The 19562-nt window shown below is 37.7% G+C and overlaps 2 protein-coding genes across 2 annotated transcripts; one reads left to right on the forward strand and one right to left on the reverse strand.

Moving 5' to 3' along the window:
* Nucleotides 1-5991: 5991 nt before the first annotated feature.
* Nucleotides 5992-10244, reverse strand: LOC134754675 (potassium/sodium hyperpolarization-activated cyclic nucleotide-gated channel 1-like). The gene is made up of 4 exons (XM_063691012.1): nt 9991-10244; nt 8625-9729; nt 7590-7760; nt 5992-6138 (listed from the first exon to the last, which is right to left on the reverse strand). The coding sequence occupies exons 1-4, from the start codon at nt 10242-10244 to the stop codon at nt 5995-5997; spliced, it is 1674 nt and encodes a 557-aa protein (XP_063547082.1). The 3' UTR covers nt 5992-5994.
* Nucleotides 10245-10337: 93 nt separating this feature from the next.
* On the forward strand, nt 10338-14204 carry LOC134754437 (uncharacterized). Its single transcript, XM_063690764.1, has 2 exons — nt 10338-10565; nt 10933-14204. The coding sequence occupies exons 1-2, from the start codon at nt 10433-10435 to the stop codon at nt 11343-11345; spliced, it is 546 nt and encodes a 181-aa protein (XP_063546834.1). The 5' UTR covers nt 10338-10432; the 3' UTR covers nt 11346-14204.
* Nucleotides 14205-19562: the final 5358 nt, after the last annotated feature.

Here is a 19562-nt window from a genome sequence, read left to right on the forward strand (position 1 = left end):
TGAAAATTTCAACTGTCTATCTATCACGGTACATGAGATACAGCCTGGTGACAGACAGACGAACAGACGGACAGCGGAGGCTTAGTAATAGGGTCCCGTTTTTACCCTTTGGGTACGGAACCCTAAAAACGGGGTTTATAAGAATTATAAGTTAGTAACGCCATCTAGCTCATACAATCGTAACGCACGTAACACGAAAACACATTTCGCCCAGCTCTATTAGAAGCGCCAGAGGGCGCTAAAGTCCTTATGGCGAATAGAGGGAATAAGATTGTCTGTCTGTCTGTCTGTCTGTCCGTCTGTCACCAGGCTGTATGTCATGAACCGTGATAGCTAGGCAGTTGAAATTTTCACAGATAATGTATTCCTGTTGCCGCTATAACAACAAATACTAAAAACAGAATAAAATAAATATTTAAGGAGGGCTCCCATACAACAAACGTGATTTTTTGGCGTTTTTATAGATAATGGTACGGAACCCTTCGTGCGCGAGTCCGACTCGCACATGGCCGGTTTTTTCCTATTGAGGTACGGAATCCTAGAAGCTGTATTCAGTACTTTGGGCAGTGTTGGCCGAACGTTAATTGCAATTAACCATTAACCAGTACAAATTGAACCGTAAACCGTAACGGACGGTTACAGTTTGCGGTTAAATTTCTACTGGTTAATGGTTAATTGCAATTTGCAATTAACGTTCGGCCAACACTGACGTTGGGTACCTTTTGGGGCATACTGTTAGGGCCACTTGAACCATCCCACTAAACCCGAGGTGCCCGAAGTTAAGCGGTTAACCCGTTAACCCAGTGTCAAATTGTACTGGTAATAGTAACCATAGCAACTCCAGGTTTAACCGGTTAACCCCGGTTAGTGGAATGGTGCAACTGACGCTTACAAAAGCAAATATTTTACACAATATTTCAGAATTCGATACTTGAAATACTTCCAATAATATTTGACATCATTCCAATTTTGGTAGCACTTTTGATATTTGACAGGCAATTTTGATCACTCAAATAATTTCATTTCTGTACCATTTCTTACCTTGTCACATTGACAATCAATATTAAAGCTAGGGGACCCTGGGACCTCATACTATTGTCACTGTGACTAGGTACGAAATGGTACGGACATTAAGTGAAGGATACACGGAAAAAACATGTCTAGTCACTTTAGTAACATTTTGAGTAATCGCGGTTTTAAAATTTGGAACCATGTCAAAATGTATGGTATTTCCGTGACCAGGTCTTTTTCAACAAAAAAAAATGTGTTACATATATTATACAGTGGTAGCATAAGATATAAGTAATAGTTCATTGAGAGCTCCACATATTGAAATGAAAATCTAATTTTTCGAAAAAAAGTTACTAGGCATGTTTTTTCTGTGTACCCTTCAAGTATTAAACTCTTGAACCCATCATTGTAGATCTGTGAGGTTATTGTATTGTAGGTTAACACTGGTTTGAGATGTTTTAAACGCTCACAAAACCTTTTGGAACACACAGACGACGCGACAAGTGTCTTACCAACCGACTTATTTATACCGGACGCATGTAAAAACAAATAAACAGTCCCGCCGACAACACAAGCCACGGCCGACCTTATTAAACGTGAACAAGATTCATAATTCATTGACGTAGCCGAGCAATGATTGAATTTAGAATCATGGTTGAAAAGCACTTTCTATCGCTCAAAAACAGTACTTATACTACGAACCTCTAATAAAAGACGTTACATTTCATAATTTTAACGCAAATCGAAATGGAATTGTGTGTATTATAAACGAGAAGTCGTGAAAGCATGTTTTAAAACGTTAAAACATCAAAAAAAAAAAAAAATACGTTCGAAATACGTTTACCAAAACGCCTAACCTCCAAATTTCACTCGCACTATCAAATGTCACAATCAAAATAATGTATACACGCCTCAGGAATTCGGGATCTATATTTACCATTCGTACTGGAACGGCGGCGTCCCGGCCAGGGGTATGAGGACGGTCGCGGTGCCTCCGGGGGCCACGGTAAGGGCCGGCGAGTCTCCGCCGAACGCCGGGGGCTCCATAGGGGTCCGTCGGGCTCCGTTACCGTCCGGGCCGCGCGCGGACGCCCGTGTGCGCGGCACACGTCAGACGAACGGTTTCTCTAAAAATAATCGGGAAAGGAGTATGAATATTTTGCTAATCGTACGTAGTATGAAACAGCTGGGCTCGTGGGTGTGACGTCAGATTTAAAAGTTTAGTGTTTTTGTTTCACAGACATTTTAAGTATGTAATAAAGACTGCTGGAATGGCATTCAGCAGTCGGACTTATAAGAATCATTGACGCTTTTACTTCCTAGTTCGTACTATAAATCGTTAGGTGACACCCAAAACTCACTAATAGGGAATATTACGCGAAACTCTGTGTAGGGGGCGCCAGGTCGCCACTACCACAATCTGAGGGTCTATCGTGAAACAAGAGAATTTATTTATCTAACATCTGTCACTTGCATATTCGAGCGATAAAGAGGCAGATAGCGAATTTTCGGATTCGCGTTTCCCGGTAGGTTTCTGTAAGCAAACCGCCTTGATGCATCAATGTCATATTTTATCATCTCTGAAAACTTGTCAAACACCTGTTAAACGTACAGTATGTATAAGCAAAGATAAATATAACTATACGTTACTCTATGGTTTACTAAAAAGTCTAGTCCTGCACTCTGGTGGCAGAACATTGCAGTAATATCCCCTATTACCACCACAAGTTCATATTAGCCTAGTGAACCGTATCGATAACTAAATAAATTTGATTTTTGTTTAATTATTTATTAGTAATTAGTGGGTTTTGGTTGTCACCTGACTGACGAAATGTGAAAGTATGACTAAGTACATAATGTATGTTACGATATCTGGATAATTTTTTTTTATTTATTTTTTTATTTAATAAAATACAGAGTATTCATACAATAATCATAGCCCCGCAAAACTCAATAATGAGTTTGACTGTGGGGTCATCAGTAATCATAGCCCATACATACATCAGTAATCATCATAGGTAGTATGGTTGCCCTAAATGCCCTAAGGCAAAAAAGGCTAAACGGATTTCGTTGAAATTTGATAAAAAATATAGTTTATAACCAAGAAAAGGGAGTAGGATAGTTTAAGTCTCGGAATTCATCCCTCAAGGGAGTGCAATAGGGAATATGCTATTTAGTACGATAGTATTAGTAACTACTTAAGGCGCGCCTTAAGTAGTTACTAATACTATCGTACCTAGGCGGTTCCCTGAGCCAGAAGGCGAAAAATCTCCTTATATGATCATGTTTTTCTAAGAGGCGTTGATATTCGTAGACGTGGAAAAAATATATGTACTTCTTGACTATATTATCTTTAACATCATAGCTTCCTATACACGAATTATGACACTTCGCTCGATACAATTAATTCCCAAAGTAACCTCTAACTCGGACTTTTATTCAAACTTTACTCGGTTATTTATTATGTGATACTATAAACAAAAAAAAGAAGAGAAGACAATCTTAACTTAAATAGTAATTTCATAGCTTTTGAATTTCGATATTGTAAGGTAACGTTACGTTTTTAAAATAAATAAAAATCGACAAAATTCGATGAAAATGGACACTTGGCGCGCATGATCTTTCCCGTTCTTTCTTGCGAAATGTGACAGAGACAGAGGCAAACCGATGGAACGGCCTTAAGCGACAGGGTGATAGGCTGATTTTAGTGTCACGCAGACCGTCCGTGCGGATTGCTCCGCACCGGACCAATATGTATTATGTTCAGGGAGCGTTATAGCGCGGACGGTCAGCTTTAGCTTTCGCATACGATTTGGCGGTGCGGAACTTAGTGTCCGCGTGACACTAAACTCAGCCAGCTCAGCCTTCACCCTGTTTTAACACTAAAGTACCCTGTGATCTCGAGAGAGCTGTTAAACAGTATAAACATATCAGATACCATCGCCAACACGCCAACATCCTTAGTAGTTAGCTTACTTCCTGTAAGTTAGTTAATATTTTAGTAATAAATATTTTAATTTTGAAGTTTGTATACTATATTTTAATTATAATTGTTTTTTTTATGGTTCAAAGCTTTTATGAGCCATGTTGTTGTTTGAATTAAATGAATACAATACAATTAGCAGGAAATTATAAAGCTTACTTTTGGGAATTATTTAGGTACATATATGGTAGTTTTTACTAGTGGCCGACCGAAACCGAAACCAGCGGGCTTAGCACGGTAGCATTTTTATCGCATGTCACCATGCCTGTCACGTTCTAACAAGTATGTAAGTGCGAAAGTGACAGGCATAGTGACAGGTGATAAAAATGCAACCATGCTGACACCGCTAGAGTTCCGGCCGAAACAACCTTCGGCCGAAACATGAGTTTTATATCGAAACCTACCGAAACCGAAAGCTTTGTCGAACACTGCCGAAAATACTGGAAAATACAGACTTACAGCTTACAGAGCTACCGCGAACACCGAAGTTCGCAAATTGCGGGCATCTTTCTCTGTCACTCTAATTCGTAGAATCGTGTCAAATTAATGTTTTTTTATTTTTAATTTATGACCTGAATGCTTTTAAACCAAATCTCATAGAACAAAACTAGGGACAGGTAATAACCTATGCTGGTGCCATCTATACAAACCTTTGACACTTGCTAACCCCGTTGCGAAGAACATCCTATCCTCTCTCGGACGTACCTTATCTAGTAAGCTCAAGAAGCGAATGACCCTGAGGTACGTAAGTTAGTGTAAGTTCCATGATTTGCAACGAGATGGCGCTGTTCTGGTACAGCTTTAATACTTTCAACGTATAACTCCGTATAAGATGGATTTACAGTCTAAGGAAAAAACGTGCCTTGGAAATCAAGAAAATTTGATTTTCGAACAGATGGCGCCATCACGCTTTATCACTTTAAGCCTATTCTCGACTAGATGGCGTTGACGGTTTCGTTTGTTATTTAACAATTTTAACGCATATCAGTAAAAGAACATGGGTCAAAATCATATAAAAATAATAAATCATTCATTCATTCAAATGCAATCATTTATCCATATATAAATACATTTTATGGTATTTTTTAGTTTAATCGTGTGTCGATAGATGGCAGTGAATTTACTGTGGCTACAAAATTTACTATGACAGTACTCCTCTATCCTATATATCCTCTTTGATATCAGCATTATCAGCCAAAACGAACTTATAGATTTAAATTTAGAATTGAATTATGATAGTTTTGATTCTCTTTGCTGACCCGATAGATAAGAGAGGGGTCAATGAAAACTAAAGGGGTACAAAAATAAACGTAATTAGTTTTAAAGTTATTTACGATACAAGTGCGGAAAAGAGGAAATTCGAAACGAGTGGCGATAAATTAAAACACGACCGCAGGGAGGCCCTTTAAACTTTCGACATATGCACGAAAAGTGCTATTTGACGCACTAGTGCGAGAAAGTAGCACCATATGTACTGAAAGCCAAACCATGCTAAATCGGAGTTAGCTTTTCGGTAAATATTTTTCTATGACATATCGTATCAATTAAATTCTATACGAATCAAAACGAATTTAAGTACCTAGGTAAAGAGTAAGAAGAAATTTCTTTATTTTCTTTCATATGAAGTTAACACAAAAAGAACTTCTAAACCACATTTTGAACCAATTTGTGAAATAACGAATAAGGATCTAATACGAAAGGACCGGTTCTTAAATAATTTCCGGTGATTTACTGGGAAGCACAGGGGAAGCAGGGACCTTTTTGTAACCGGTTACTAAAATGCAGGAAAAAACCGGTTTCCTACCGATTACGTTGGCTATGGATTATAAATAGTCCTTACTTTTGTGCCTATCACAAAAAATACCAGTACTTAAGTAATTGTTTAATTTTGTATTTATATCCTATGAGATGAATTCATTACATAACATCTTAGAACATTTCAAACTTCAAACTTAGAAACACAAATTGATAATATATAAATAAAACTAGAGAAGTACCGGTTACGATTCAGGTGAAATGCCGGTTTCTTCGATATGACGGCTATCCGATACGCTGGCTAATAAGAACTCCATACGTAATGAACAGAAGAGGCCTGGATATGCTGCCATCATTTTACGGAAAAGTATTTTATCCAATAACAAAACCTGAAAGCAAAAGGGCTAGGTAGTCTAAACGGGTGACTGAGCTAAAAAAGGATTTCTTCCTGAACGCTTAATAGTAAATTTATGTCTACAATTGTACATGATATTGATAAATATTCCTTGATTACCCAATTACCCGTGTGAGGGTTGCAATTTGCTATCGTCAGAATTTCTCTATTTTTTAGGGTTCCGTGCCCAAAGGGTAAAAACGGGACCCTGTTACTAAGACTCCACTGCCCGTCTGTCTGTCCGCCACTTAAATACTTATTTTATTCTGCTTTAAGTATTTCTTGTTATAGCGGCAACAGAAATACATCATCTGTGAAAATTTCAACTGTTCACGGTTCATGAGATCCAGCCTGGTGACAGATAGACAGACAGACAGACAGTGGAGTTTTAGTCACAAGGTCCCGTTTTTACCCTTTGGATACGGAACCCTAAAAAAAGGACTGCGATAAGCATACTTAAACTACATAACCGGTTTATATGTATGAAAATGATTACCGGTTCCGACCTCTCGAACTTGTAGTACATGTAAGGTATAATGTAAAGTTCTTGGAGGATATAACCAACGGAGACGCCTTGTCTGTAATATGCTGTACAAAAAAGTCTGCCAATTTTTGCGGGGGAGGGGAACGTCAAATGTATACCAAAGAGGATATAATAAGATAGAGCGGTACTGTCATAGTAAATTTTGTAACCACTGTAAATTCACTGCCATCTATCGACATACTTTAAAACTAAAAATGAAGATTTATAAAAATACGTTAACATGTATTTAAATATAGATAAATGATTTTTTTATTTGCATTAATTATTTTTATATGATTTTGACCCATGTTCTTTCACTGATATGCGTTAAAACTATAAATAACAAACGAAACCGTCAGCGCCCTCTATACGAGAGTAGGCCAAAACTAGTGGCGCCATCTGATCGAGAATCAAATTTTCGTGATTTTCGAGGCACGTTTTTTCCTTAGACTATCCATCTATTACGGAGTTATATCTATCTTTGTGTATACGTAACGTCAAAGTAGCCATGTCAGGTAAACGTTAATCCATACATTGTGTATGACCATTGGCCGACTATTTTCGACATAGGGGAACGCCTGTTAATGGCTATTCCGTTTGGTTATATCCTCTAAGGTAAAGTTAGATTTAAAGTCGCATAATCTTCGGTGTAGACAAAAAAATGCAGTATAACCAATTAACCACTGTAAAACTGAGTCTCATGCCAGGATTACACTTGTAAGTTTTACTTGTACACACAGCTACAGTACAGAATGAGATATGAATATCTTTATCTCATTCTAGCAAATAGGTTTGTCCCTACTTACGTAAGTAAAACTTACAAGTGTAATCCTGGCCTCATGTGTATTGTTTTGGAGAGTTTTGAATGGTAGTTTATATATAAAGATCACGTGAGATACGTTAAAAAATAGCAGTACACCAACCGTGCTAGCTGTAACAGCAACGATAGTATTCGATGGCGTCACCCGATCGTTGACAAGCGCCGTTTCTCCAAAGTAGTCACCATCCATGAGGTGACCGGTCTCTTCTTGTTTAGAGTACACTGACAGCAGCCCCACTTCTACTATCACCAGTCCGTCGCGCGAGTTCTGTGTCTGTATAAGCAAAGCAAAGCAAGCAGTTGCGGAGCAGTAAAAGAGATGAACAATACTATTTGTGTCAAGAAATAAACTATGTAAACAGATTATATCGCGTATATTGAATTTATACTACATCCCGACGTAACTATCGCGGTAACCGAAGACAATATTATTTGTATCTAGTCAATCGTACTCTCTATAGTCTCTATCACTGCATCGAGATTACTAAGACTAAGCACACCATATGAATAAATTTGAAGTTGATAAAAAGTGTACGAATACAGTAAATAATAGAGGAGATAGCACACCTCCTTGTGGGACACCAGCCAGCATGCTGCACCAAGAAGAGTAAGAAGAGTCAAAGGCATATTTTATCATTTGCCGACTACCAACTAAATAACTTCGAAACCAGTCAATCGCTGTAGCAGATATGTTTAGGGAGCTTAAGAAAGTGAGCATAATGTCGAAACCAACCGTGTTAATGGCGTTGCTAAAATCCAGGAGAGTAAGAACGGTAACCTTATTATCATTCATACCCAATCAATTAATTTTAACAATTAAGAGCCGTACCTAGTATTTACTGTGACCGGCACGGAAACCAGATTGAAACGGGTTCAGGAGGTCCTTTCTTTTTAGAAAGGAAATTAGTTGCTGATGTACTAGCCGTTCTAAGACTTTGGATAGGAAAGGAAGGATGGAGATAGGACGATAATTGGAATAAGAACTGGTAAGTAGGTAATTGGTTACTGTCTTAAGACTCGTAATAGAATTTAGGCTGTTGTAGAATATTGTCGCATTAATTGTGTGTATGACTTGAGTAGTTACTAGATATAATAGTTATTAGATATAATAAATAGTAAAGTATAAGCATATACTTACACTGCTCACTAGATCATTACCCAAGTATATTTCAGGTTGCAGCAGATCCACAATTTTAGCAATAACTTCTGGTGGCCATTCGGAGAAACAGGGAATCTTTACAACATAGTTCTCAAAACAGCTCATTTTGATCTCAGACGTCAATTCACTCGGTAACGCTTTAAATAGGCAGTTTTTCTTCTCTAAAATGTTCAAACTTGACATCTTATAATCATAATACTTGACGACTTTATCATGGATAGTGTCAGGAAGCCCCCTTATTCGTAAGACATTAAAAGTCTGCGTTCGGGCCACATATAGACGGTCGTTCGAAGAATTTTCTCTTGTCACGCAGTTATATAAAACAATTCCAGCCCAGAGGTGAAATACAGAGGCTACCCAGTAACTTACTATAGCTGAAATGCGATCGGCAGGCTCCGCATTAGGTAACAGTCCAAATCCGAAGAGAAAAAAAATCTTGCACACTCTGGATAACCTCGTGAAGTAAAATATGGAATCGGTTTTTAAGCCGGCCTGGTAATGATACTTAATTAATATCATATGTCCGTTAAAAGTGTTCTTCTTGATTGATCCTGTTACAATTCCATATATCACATTGTATGTGTTAGTCAACGTTATTATTTGATTGGTCACCACAAGTCCAACAACAATTATTCTCATAAACTTGAAGGCGACCGTTTTTGCAAAAGTGCCACGATCTTTCGCCCAGTATTTAGATGCTTGGAAAAGTCTTGCTATATGAATCACACTGATAATCTTAAGCGTACAGGTGAATAAGTTGGCTCTGCAGGATGCGTTAGTTATAACCTTTCCCAGTCTAAGAAACATGAGGCCCTGAAGTGGTATCGCAGTCATAGCGTGGATAAAAACTTTTGTCGAAAGATAGTTTAATAATATATCATGGGAATTCATAACCACTTGTCTAGTTCTTTGGACCACGTAACCAGTTTTTGCGTTGACGTATAGGTCGACGATGAATACAGCGTCGATGGCGACCAACAAATAGTGAAAGAATATATGATTATCGTGTAGCACACTAGTGTTAAAGTGGAATATTATCATGCGTGTAAGGAGGAGATGAAGAGTTAGGCAGTCCCAATAGTTCCTAATGAAAAACAATCATAATCAATATTACATAAGTATTTAAACTCTCTCAAGGGAATCAAAATTTATAGGGTACTTCCCGTTGACCTCTAGAACTTAAATTTTGCAAGTAATATCGTCTTACAACACAAAACACAACTACATGAAAAAATATGAAAACTATAAATTTGTAAAAAAAAAAGACACTGAAATTGTACGGAACGCTCGGTGTGCGAGTCTTACTCGCACTTATCCGGTTTTTTTTTTAATTTACTATAATTACCTGAATTTACTAAACGGATGGATACAGCTACGTTCATGGTGAAACTGAGCGGTCCTTGCCGTCATCATCGCGTACGAACTCATGTAATAACGTTTAGCTCGGTTATCTTCATACGACAACAAAAATAAATCGTACCACCACCTCCGAAATTGCCCATAAAAACCTCCCTCCCGTACAAAGAAATTAATAACATCGTTCTCAATCGGAACCGATTTAAAGGTCCCGCGTGGAACAATATTTTCATGTCTGAACATAATTTAATTGAAATTGAAATTACAATTTTTGACTTTGCCGCTTGACAGCAAAACCAAGTTAGCGCTGTGCGGGTGGCGAAACGTGGAACTACAGACGCCATCTTGTCAACAAACTGTCAAGGCGGCCATAGGACATAGGTGTCCGTTGTGTGTTTTTGTGTCGATTTTAATCATAAATAACCGCCAAAATGCCGAAAAATATAACCACTGAAGTGCGTGAGATAATATTGAAAGTGAAAGAGTTCATGGACGAAGAAAAACGTATGCAAGTGCCGATAATTCCGTTAAGTAAAGTGTATGTGCGGGTCTCTGCCGCTACAGGTCAGTGTTGCTATACGAGTATTTCGCAATCCCTACAAATTCAATAAAAATATTGGCGAATAATGCACACACTGTATTTTTAAACATTGATAATAAAGTCTTCGACTGTATGACACGTAAAGTGCCAAAATAATTCAAGTGTCGCGTTAATTAGTATTACGTATTTCACCTCATCACTTTCCTGTATAGTTAGACCAAGAAAAGGCTGCAACGATTTTGATAGCAAACGCAGTGCAAGTGTTATTTATACATCTTAATTTCATAGAAGCTTGACGTTTAAAATAACGCACTGCGTGTGCTATCAAAATCGTTTCAGGCTTAGTCTAACTAATAACTTTCTATAACTGATACATAAATTTGCTTTCAGGTGTATCAGAACGTACCGTACTTAATATAGTCAAAGAAGCACGCCTGGTAGAACAAGGTCTTCTAGACCCCGAGACATTAAAGAAAACACCTAAAAAACGCGTTCGTACTAAAGGCAAGATCGAAGTCGACGAATATGACTTACAAGTCATAAGACGCAAAATCCATGAGTTCTATGCATTTAAGAAGGAGGTGCCAACTATCAACAAACTGTTACAAATCCTAAAAGAAGAAATCAATTTCAAAGGGTCTCGAGAAACGCTTCGTAAAATTCTTCGCAAAAACGGATTCCAGTTCAGAAAGACAAAGAATAACAAGGAGAAGGAGCCAGTTCCAGAACCTACGTCGTCAGTGCCTCCCATGGTCCCACCCTACATTCACACTATGTTTAGTCATAAAAATATTCAGTCGTAAGTTTTAGCTTAGATAATCTTGAATGTAGTGATAAAGGCAGTTGCGCTGGCAACATTGGTCTGACAGGCGGCCTCAACAGTGCCACCCGTCTACGTTCTAACTTTGTCATCCATGTTTGGAACTGCATAATCTTTACTGTTGATTATAACGTATGAATTCTGTAAAAAGATGATAAAAAAGTAGCGAAAACTAATGTAATTGTACCTACGTCCTATGCGACACTTAAAATACTTGAATGGCAACTAGAAATTGTATTTTTATGTGTAGGAAGTTAGTAAAACACGGCCATTGTAATATTATTAATAATCTTTGAAAAGCTTGTGAATAGGCTTTAAAAGTAATATTTAACTGTTAATATTAGTGGTAAATGGTTGAAACTGACAAGATATTTGACAAAGCACATCTGGAAACAAAATGTATATGTACCTATGATTTTTATTTTGTATACTCATGCGTTACTTATATAAAAGTAGACCAAGAAAAGTCTGCAACGATTTCGATAGCACACGCCGGCCGACCCACCCACCACCACCGTAGTCCACGTGCTTCTCGTAAAATCCAGCTATCGGTTTTACGAGAACTACCTACAACAACCACCGAACAACATCGTGCTCTAAGAGCATTTGGTATTTCTACCTCTAACCGTGTCTGGCTAGAGCCCTAGAGGCCCATAATTCTATTGTTTACCGTACACTGGCTATGGCCGATGGTCGATATGTTTAAATCAAGAAATATTAATTCAATCCCACATGGATCCCACTTTGACGTTGGCGAAATCATCGACAGTATCGATGGAGCCATACTACCTGAAAAATTGAATTGACATATAAATAATACTCGCACTGTGTATGCTATCAAAATCGTTGCAGACTTTTCTTGGTCTAACTCTAGTTGACAATTTGGAATTTCAGGCAATAATTCCAGCGATGTATTTCATTAATTATTTTGTTGTTTGAAAAGTTATAAGCTTAAGATATGTATTATAAAAGAATCTTCAAGCGAATTTTTTTTTTGTTTCTTTTTTTTTTTTTTTTTTCATCTGCCATCGGCTTTCTTAGACATAATCAGATTGTATGTGCTATTTTTTTTATGAAAAAAAGAAAGCGAATTTATGAATTGAAATTATGTAATGGGAGACATCTTGAGGGGAAATAAATTGACGCGTTCACTACCAGCGCGGGCTATGCGCAATGCGTGTAGCTGAACACGTACTGTTTCCGCTCTGTAGTGAAACATACCCATGATCTGAGTATCTGCTTAGCGTAGTGAGTCGCTGGCCATGAACATTTTAATGGTGAACGGCAATAAAGTTAAGCCGTACATTTTTGCTCAGCTATTTCAATTTGTGAACTCTTCACTTTTGAGCTTTCTTGCTTACAATCAACTGTATAAACATTCAATCAAATTAGCAAAGCGAAAGTAGTTTAAGACATCTTTACACAATATATACAGAGGAAACCGGTTATAATGACATTGTTTACAACAAGCTATTTATAAGGCAATTTGGCTGTGGAATGATCTTCCTTTCTCCATTAGGCTGGCTCAGAACAAATTCACATTCAAGCGCATGTTGCGCAGGCATCTGTTTGACAAGGTTCAATTATATGTATAGTTTTGTGAAAAAAAAAAACCCTTTACAGCGTTCGGTCACCCGTTGACCACAAATGATGTAAGGAGTTCGAAACGTCGGTATGTATTATAAATTCAATGGTGTATCGGACGGATTATAATCCGTTTACATAGTTTTATTTCATGAGTAACTATCGCGGTAACCAAAGACAATATTATTTTACTCTAGTTGTATGACCCTGCACTCAATACTTTGATTCTCAATAAACAATGGATCGATTGGCAAGTCCCGGCAAAATGCCTATCATTACTTGCATATCACTACATAGTATAAAACAAAGTCGCTTCCTGCTGTCTGTCTGTCCCTATGTATGCTTAGATCTTTAAAAGTATGCAACGGATTTTGATGCGTTTTATTTAATAGATTCAAGAGGAAGGTTTATATGTATAATACATCATCATTGCACTGGTATGAAGCCAGGGCAGGTCGCTAGTTGTTTATAAAATGTTATTTGGTCGCTTTAATATCATTATATCCGGTTTTGATTGTACTGGTAATAAACAGAAATAAAATAATGTAAGTGTACTAATATTGGTTATGAATTCTCAGTGGCGGATTTGCAATCTTGGCCGCTCTAGACCCCAGGCCCTGTAGTAGGCTTGTGCCTGCTCGTTCACTACAGAGAGTGCTCCACTCTCGGTCAATCGGTCAAACTAGTTCGGTCTTTTAGTTCCTGTAGTTCAGTTTGGTTGTTTAACTTGTTGAGAGCCGGAATTGAATAGGTATCGGTTTTACACTCTATTATTTTCCAATATTTGGCAACTAAATATAATGAAGTGATATGATTATGTTGATATTAAACATTAAAACACCTTAACACAACAAAAAATAGCTAAATAGAAAAATATTTGATTTTCTTTCTTCGGGCTTTGGTGTGTTACATCGTTCATTGATCTCGTCACAGGGCGGACACGCTATACATCAAAAATCACTTGCGTTTCTATGTGTGAACGGCACGTCTGTACACGCGGCATGCGTCATTGTGTGAGTAAGTTGTTTAAAAATAGTACTGAGTGGCCGGCAAACGGCCGTCAATCTGGTGTCGCGGGGCGAGGTAATTCGAGTCGGGGCGGGGCGGTGCGTGGCCGTTCTGTATGATAATACTATTACTTATTCTGTGATCACGTTCACACTTGTGATAGCGACAGCGACATTGTGAACCGTTTGTTTCCGTCCGTTTTCCATTTCACTCAGTCAAGCGCTCTCCAATCCCACTGAACTAAAGACCCATTAAGGGGCCCACTGACTATCAGTTCGCCGGACGATATCGGCCTTTCAGTTGTTCGGAACTGTCAAATTTTTGTTCTAACCGACAGGACGATATCGTCCGGCGGACTGATAGTCAGTGGGCCCCTTAAGAGCGTGCAAAAAGTTCCTTTCGGTCCTTCACAGGATTTCATTGTTAACAGTTTTTAGTTCATGACCGACACAACTACACCAACTACCTGTAGTAAGTACTAGCCGGCCGTTTCTCAGCAACCATCATACAGCCCCCCTATCCCCCTGGCCCCCTACTACCCTACCTGGCCGCCCTAGGCCCGGGCCTATTGGGCCTTAGGGTAAATCCGCCACTGTGAATACTTGAATACACAACCCTTTATAGGGCACAATAAGATAAGGAAAAAATGACCACCCTATAACGTCATTGTTTATCTTTTTGTATTTTGTCCTTAATCAGAATTTTTAGGACTAAGGTGGCGATGACGCTTGAATTGAGGATTTCTTATTTTAATATTGTCTGTTGTTAAATTAAATGAAAATACTTTTGTTTTGATTGATTGTGTGAAGCAACATTAGTTTTTAAGAGTCCCCGGCAAGCTCGGTTCTCCATACAAACGTAGTTACGCTCTCATTTTAAAACGACTAGCTAGATTGCTCTGAAACTTTGTACTAACAATAGGATAAGGTATATCTAGGTCTGTAATTAGTTTATGTAGCTTCAGATAATAGCACAAAAAAAATCAGCTAATTTAAGTTTTTCATACGAAACTTGTTTTTGCTCTAAGTATTTTGTTTGTTTTAAATATATACTAGAGATATAAACTAATTACAGACCTAGATATACCTCGTGTCATTGTATGTGCAGTTTCATTACAATCCAGCACGTAGTTTTAAAATGAGAATGAAACTCCGCTGTGAAATACGGCCGAGCTTGCCGGGGACCGGGGACTTAAATAATAAAGCCAGATAAAGTATGTTCTTTTAATAATCAGATTGTTATACCATCGTAACGTTTTAGGTACCTAAAATTATGTCTGCATACTTATGATGAACTTTCTTAAGAAACTTTTCAAAACCCGCGTCTCTAATACAGATCTCCCAAGACTGTTTTATAAACTCTCGTCTCTTTCTAATAGATAGCGGCGTCTCTCTCGCTCAGCTGGCAGCTGCATAATATACATATATGTATAATGTATAGCGCCTGTAAATGTAAAAGTTATAATAAGTTAATTTAGACAATTGTACATTTTAGATATAGTTATATTTGAAAAATCTTAATTAAATTAGTTGTAACTAAGATTTTTGCCGTTTTTCTTTTGTCAGCAACATGGCCGTTCGCGTAGACGGTTGGTTCCTTGGTGTGACGGTGACGTGACGCGTATAACCATATAATATATGGTTGGTTTGGTTGGTGTTGGTATGGTTGTGTATATAATATATGGTTATACGCGTGACGTCACCGTAGATGAGATCACGCATTCCATCTTCACTCACACATTCCTTCTTATATATTATAAGAAGGAACACATTCCTACTTATATATTATATAAGAAGGAATGTGTGATCTCGCGGTGATGAGTACACATAAGAACGAATATGAAATCTCGTCTACGGTGACGTGTACACGTGAGAAGGAGTGTGTGATCTCGTCTAAGGTGACGTACATATAAGAAGAAGCTAGTGATCACGTCTGCGGTGACGTGACGTGCACACTTGAAATGGAAATTTCATCAAAAAACCGGCCAAGTGTGAGTCGGACTCGCGTTCCAAGGGTTCCATACATTACACCATTTTTAACAATGTATTTTTTATGTGAAACGTGTGGGAAATGTCATTAAAAAATCCGTAGGGGTCGGATTAAAAACTAAGTAATTAAGTCCGATTCACGCTTGACTGCACATTTCTAATAGCAAATAGATTACTATTTTGTGTATTTTTTTTCAAATTTTTTGACCCGTAGTTTTGGAGATAAACGGGGGGGGGGGGGGGAATGGTCATTATTTTGCTATTTAATATTTAATTTAAAATTGTGAGTGTGTTTAAGTGAGGGACAGAACCAAGGGACCGTCTCATTTCGGGCGTAGACGGAGAGTCATACTGTCTTTGTCTTGCACTGGTGCTGGCGCCCAGAAGGGGATGAGTGTAGTTTTTAGGGTTCCGTACCCAAAGGGTATAAACGGGACCCTATTACTAAGACTCCGCTGTCCGTCTGTCTGTCACCAGGCTGTATCTCACGAACCGTGATAGCTAGACAGTTGAAATTTTCACAGAATATGTATTTTTGTTGCCGCTATAACAAATACTAAAAAGTCCGGAACCCTCGGTGCGCGAGTCCGACTCGCACTTGGCCGGTTTTTTGTTTGTTCTTATTTACTGACATGATTTGCTTGACCAGCTTTAGGTAGAAGGGACCATCAATCGACATAAGAGGTATAGAGAATATTATAATTTATTTTATTTATACGTACAGTCGCCATCAGATATATCGGAGCGGCCGAGGTGCTCAAAAATATCTGAACAAGCGCTCTAACGCCTTGACAATAGAGGCGGGGTGGCCTAGGGGTTCATGGCGTTAGCCGCGATAGCTAAAGACGCCGGTTCGAATCCGGCCTTCACCACTGGAGGGCTTCGTCAATTTTTCTTTAATATATGACATCTATTACAGTTTTTAATTTATATATAGTAGTGTAACTACTTTAAAAAACACAAATCAAAATATTTAATAAAATAATTTGATTTGTTCTCAAACTTTTTAATAGAGGCGTGTTCAGATATTTGTGAGCGCCTTGGCCGCTTCGATATATCTGATGGCGACTGTACTTAGTAGTATTATAGGGTATTTTCCACATGTTGTATTTTTTAACTACATCTAGTTAAATCTATAGATAAGCAATTGATCACAATAAATTGTAAACCTACAAAATATATGGGTTTAATAAATAAATACATAAATTAAAAAAAAAACTTCCAAATAGGAAAAAAATAACGGTACCATTCGATTCCTTACATTTTATTAAAAAAAAATTGTACGGCAACAATATACATAAACGCAATATTTCACCGACAAAATCGCAATTTCCTTGTTTTCCACGGCTTCTAACTCTTCTAAGCGATAGCGACGTTACATGCTGACGTCACGATGTATTGCCATTTTGTATGAAGCGTTTCGTCAGTAAAGCGCGGGTGCCAGACTTTGACCATCATTTGTCACTTTTGTATTGCTTTAAGACAATGGGTCCCATACAGACATTTGATCCTCAAAACAAACCTGATCAACTGGTACCATTCATAAAAAAATTGTAGAATACCCTATTATGTCTCATAGGCATTATAGGACCAACCATCGACAAGTCAATTTTGTCATTCAGATTTACTGGGATATCGTAGTAATTTTCGTCAGTCCATAATTATTTTCCATCGTATTTTCACGGAAACGTACGAACGTGTCTTGCTATTTCAGTCAGTCTGTGTACAAAAAGTACTGAGGTCGACTGAAATAGCATGACAAATACGAACATTGCCAAAAAAACGATGAAAAACCATTATGCACACTACAGCTGTACCTACTTAAAACTACGTAGGTACCTAATATACCTATACACGGTGGCTAAAAATAAGTGCATTCCCATTGTCATGGAGGTTTTGGGACTAACCTGAGCAACTTTTACTGAGACCAACCCCGAAATCGCGAAAAAAAATTGGCTGTCTCATACATTGCCTGCCGATACCCCCCGCCAAAGAGCTTTTCAAAAAACTTGGCATTCTTACACTGCCTGCAATAGTAATCATGCAGGTAGCTATATACGTGAGGGGAAACTTGGACTCCTATAAAACGAGAGAGATGGGTTCTAATTGCAACACCCGTAACGCCAAGAAACTTGTAGGAATTAGTAGGAAAATAAAAAAAATCTAATAAATTAACTCACGTAATGGGACGTCTATAATAATCTGCCACAAAACATTATTGACGCACCAAGTTTGTGCAGCTTTAAGCATCGCTTAAAAAAGTGGCTCGTCGAACGCTCGTTCTACACTTATGAGGAATTCGTTGCACACAAGGTCAGTGCCTAGCATTGTAGTCAAGAAAAAAAAACCTCTATAATTATAATAAATTTAATATAATTTTTTGTGACATGTGAATTGACTTTTGTTTTCTTTTTTTGTTTTTTGATATTTATTTCTAATTTCGATCATGATTTAGGTACTTTATTTAATTTTTTGTTTTTGTTACAACTAATTGTATATTTATTGTTTAGATATTAATTTTAAGTTTTATCTCGATTTATATTTTAACTGTATTGTAATTATAAGTTTTTGACATGTAAATTGGTTTTATGAAAAAAATGATTATGATGATGATTATGATTATGATCATTTTGGCTGGTCCACTTTCTATGGGAGGAAAAAAAAATTTTTTCGCGATTTCGTAGTTGGTCCCATAGTAAAAGTTGCTCAGTATAGTCCCAAAATCTCCCTGGCAACGAGAATGCACTTAATTTTCAGCCATCCTGTATAGGTCCACCGTTTAACTTAGGCGGCTGGTAAGAGTAAGCCTATACCTATCTCTATCGCACGCGCATAATTATATAGCTGTCCCGCTCGCAATGGCATTCACCGCCGCCGTCATGAGAGGGAAAGCTATATAATTACTACGCGCGTGCGACAAAGATAGGAACAGGCGGGTCAACGTGGCGTCCTTACTTTAGATCTAAAGCTTTCAATGGCGTTGGCAACTGTCAAAGGTTTGCAGAGATGACGCCATCATAGCTTGCTCCAGGGCATTAAAAAAAACAAAAATTGGACACAATTTTTGTGCTCACCAGTTGGCGCCACTGTAGATGTAGGTCCAGAAAAACAGATCTCAAAATTCTTCCATGCTTATTTTTATGAAATCAATACGTTCTTATATACACAAAGGTATTTTAACGTGTAAATGTGTCATTTTTTCAACCAGTTTAATTTTGCATATATTTTAGTTGGCACTACTTTTTTTAAACCACTAACATTTATTGAGCTATATCTATTGTTAACCATGATCAATGAGGATATAATAAGATAGAGCGGTACTGTCATAGTAAATTTTGTAACCACTGTAAATTCACTGCCATCTATCGACATACTTTAAAACTAAAAGATTTATAAAAATAAGTTAAAATGTATAAACGATTTTTTATTTGCATTAATTATTTTTATATGATTTTGACCCATCTTCTTTAATGGATATGCGTTAAAATTATAAATAACAAACGAAACCGTCAACGCCCTCTATACGAGAGTAGGCCAAAGCTAGTGGCGCCATCTGATCGAGAATCAAATTTTCGTGATTTTCGAGGCACGTTTTTTCCTTAGACTGTATCCATCTATTA

The sequence above is a fragment of the Cydia strobilella genome, chromosome Z, assembly GCF_947568885.1.
Source record: "Cydia strobilella chromosome Z, ilCydStro3.1, whole genome shotgun sequence".
Taxonomy (NCBI): Eukaryota; Metazoa; Arthropoda; class Insecta; order Lepidoptera; family Tortricidae; genus Cydia; species Cydia strobilella.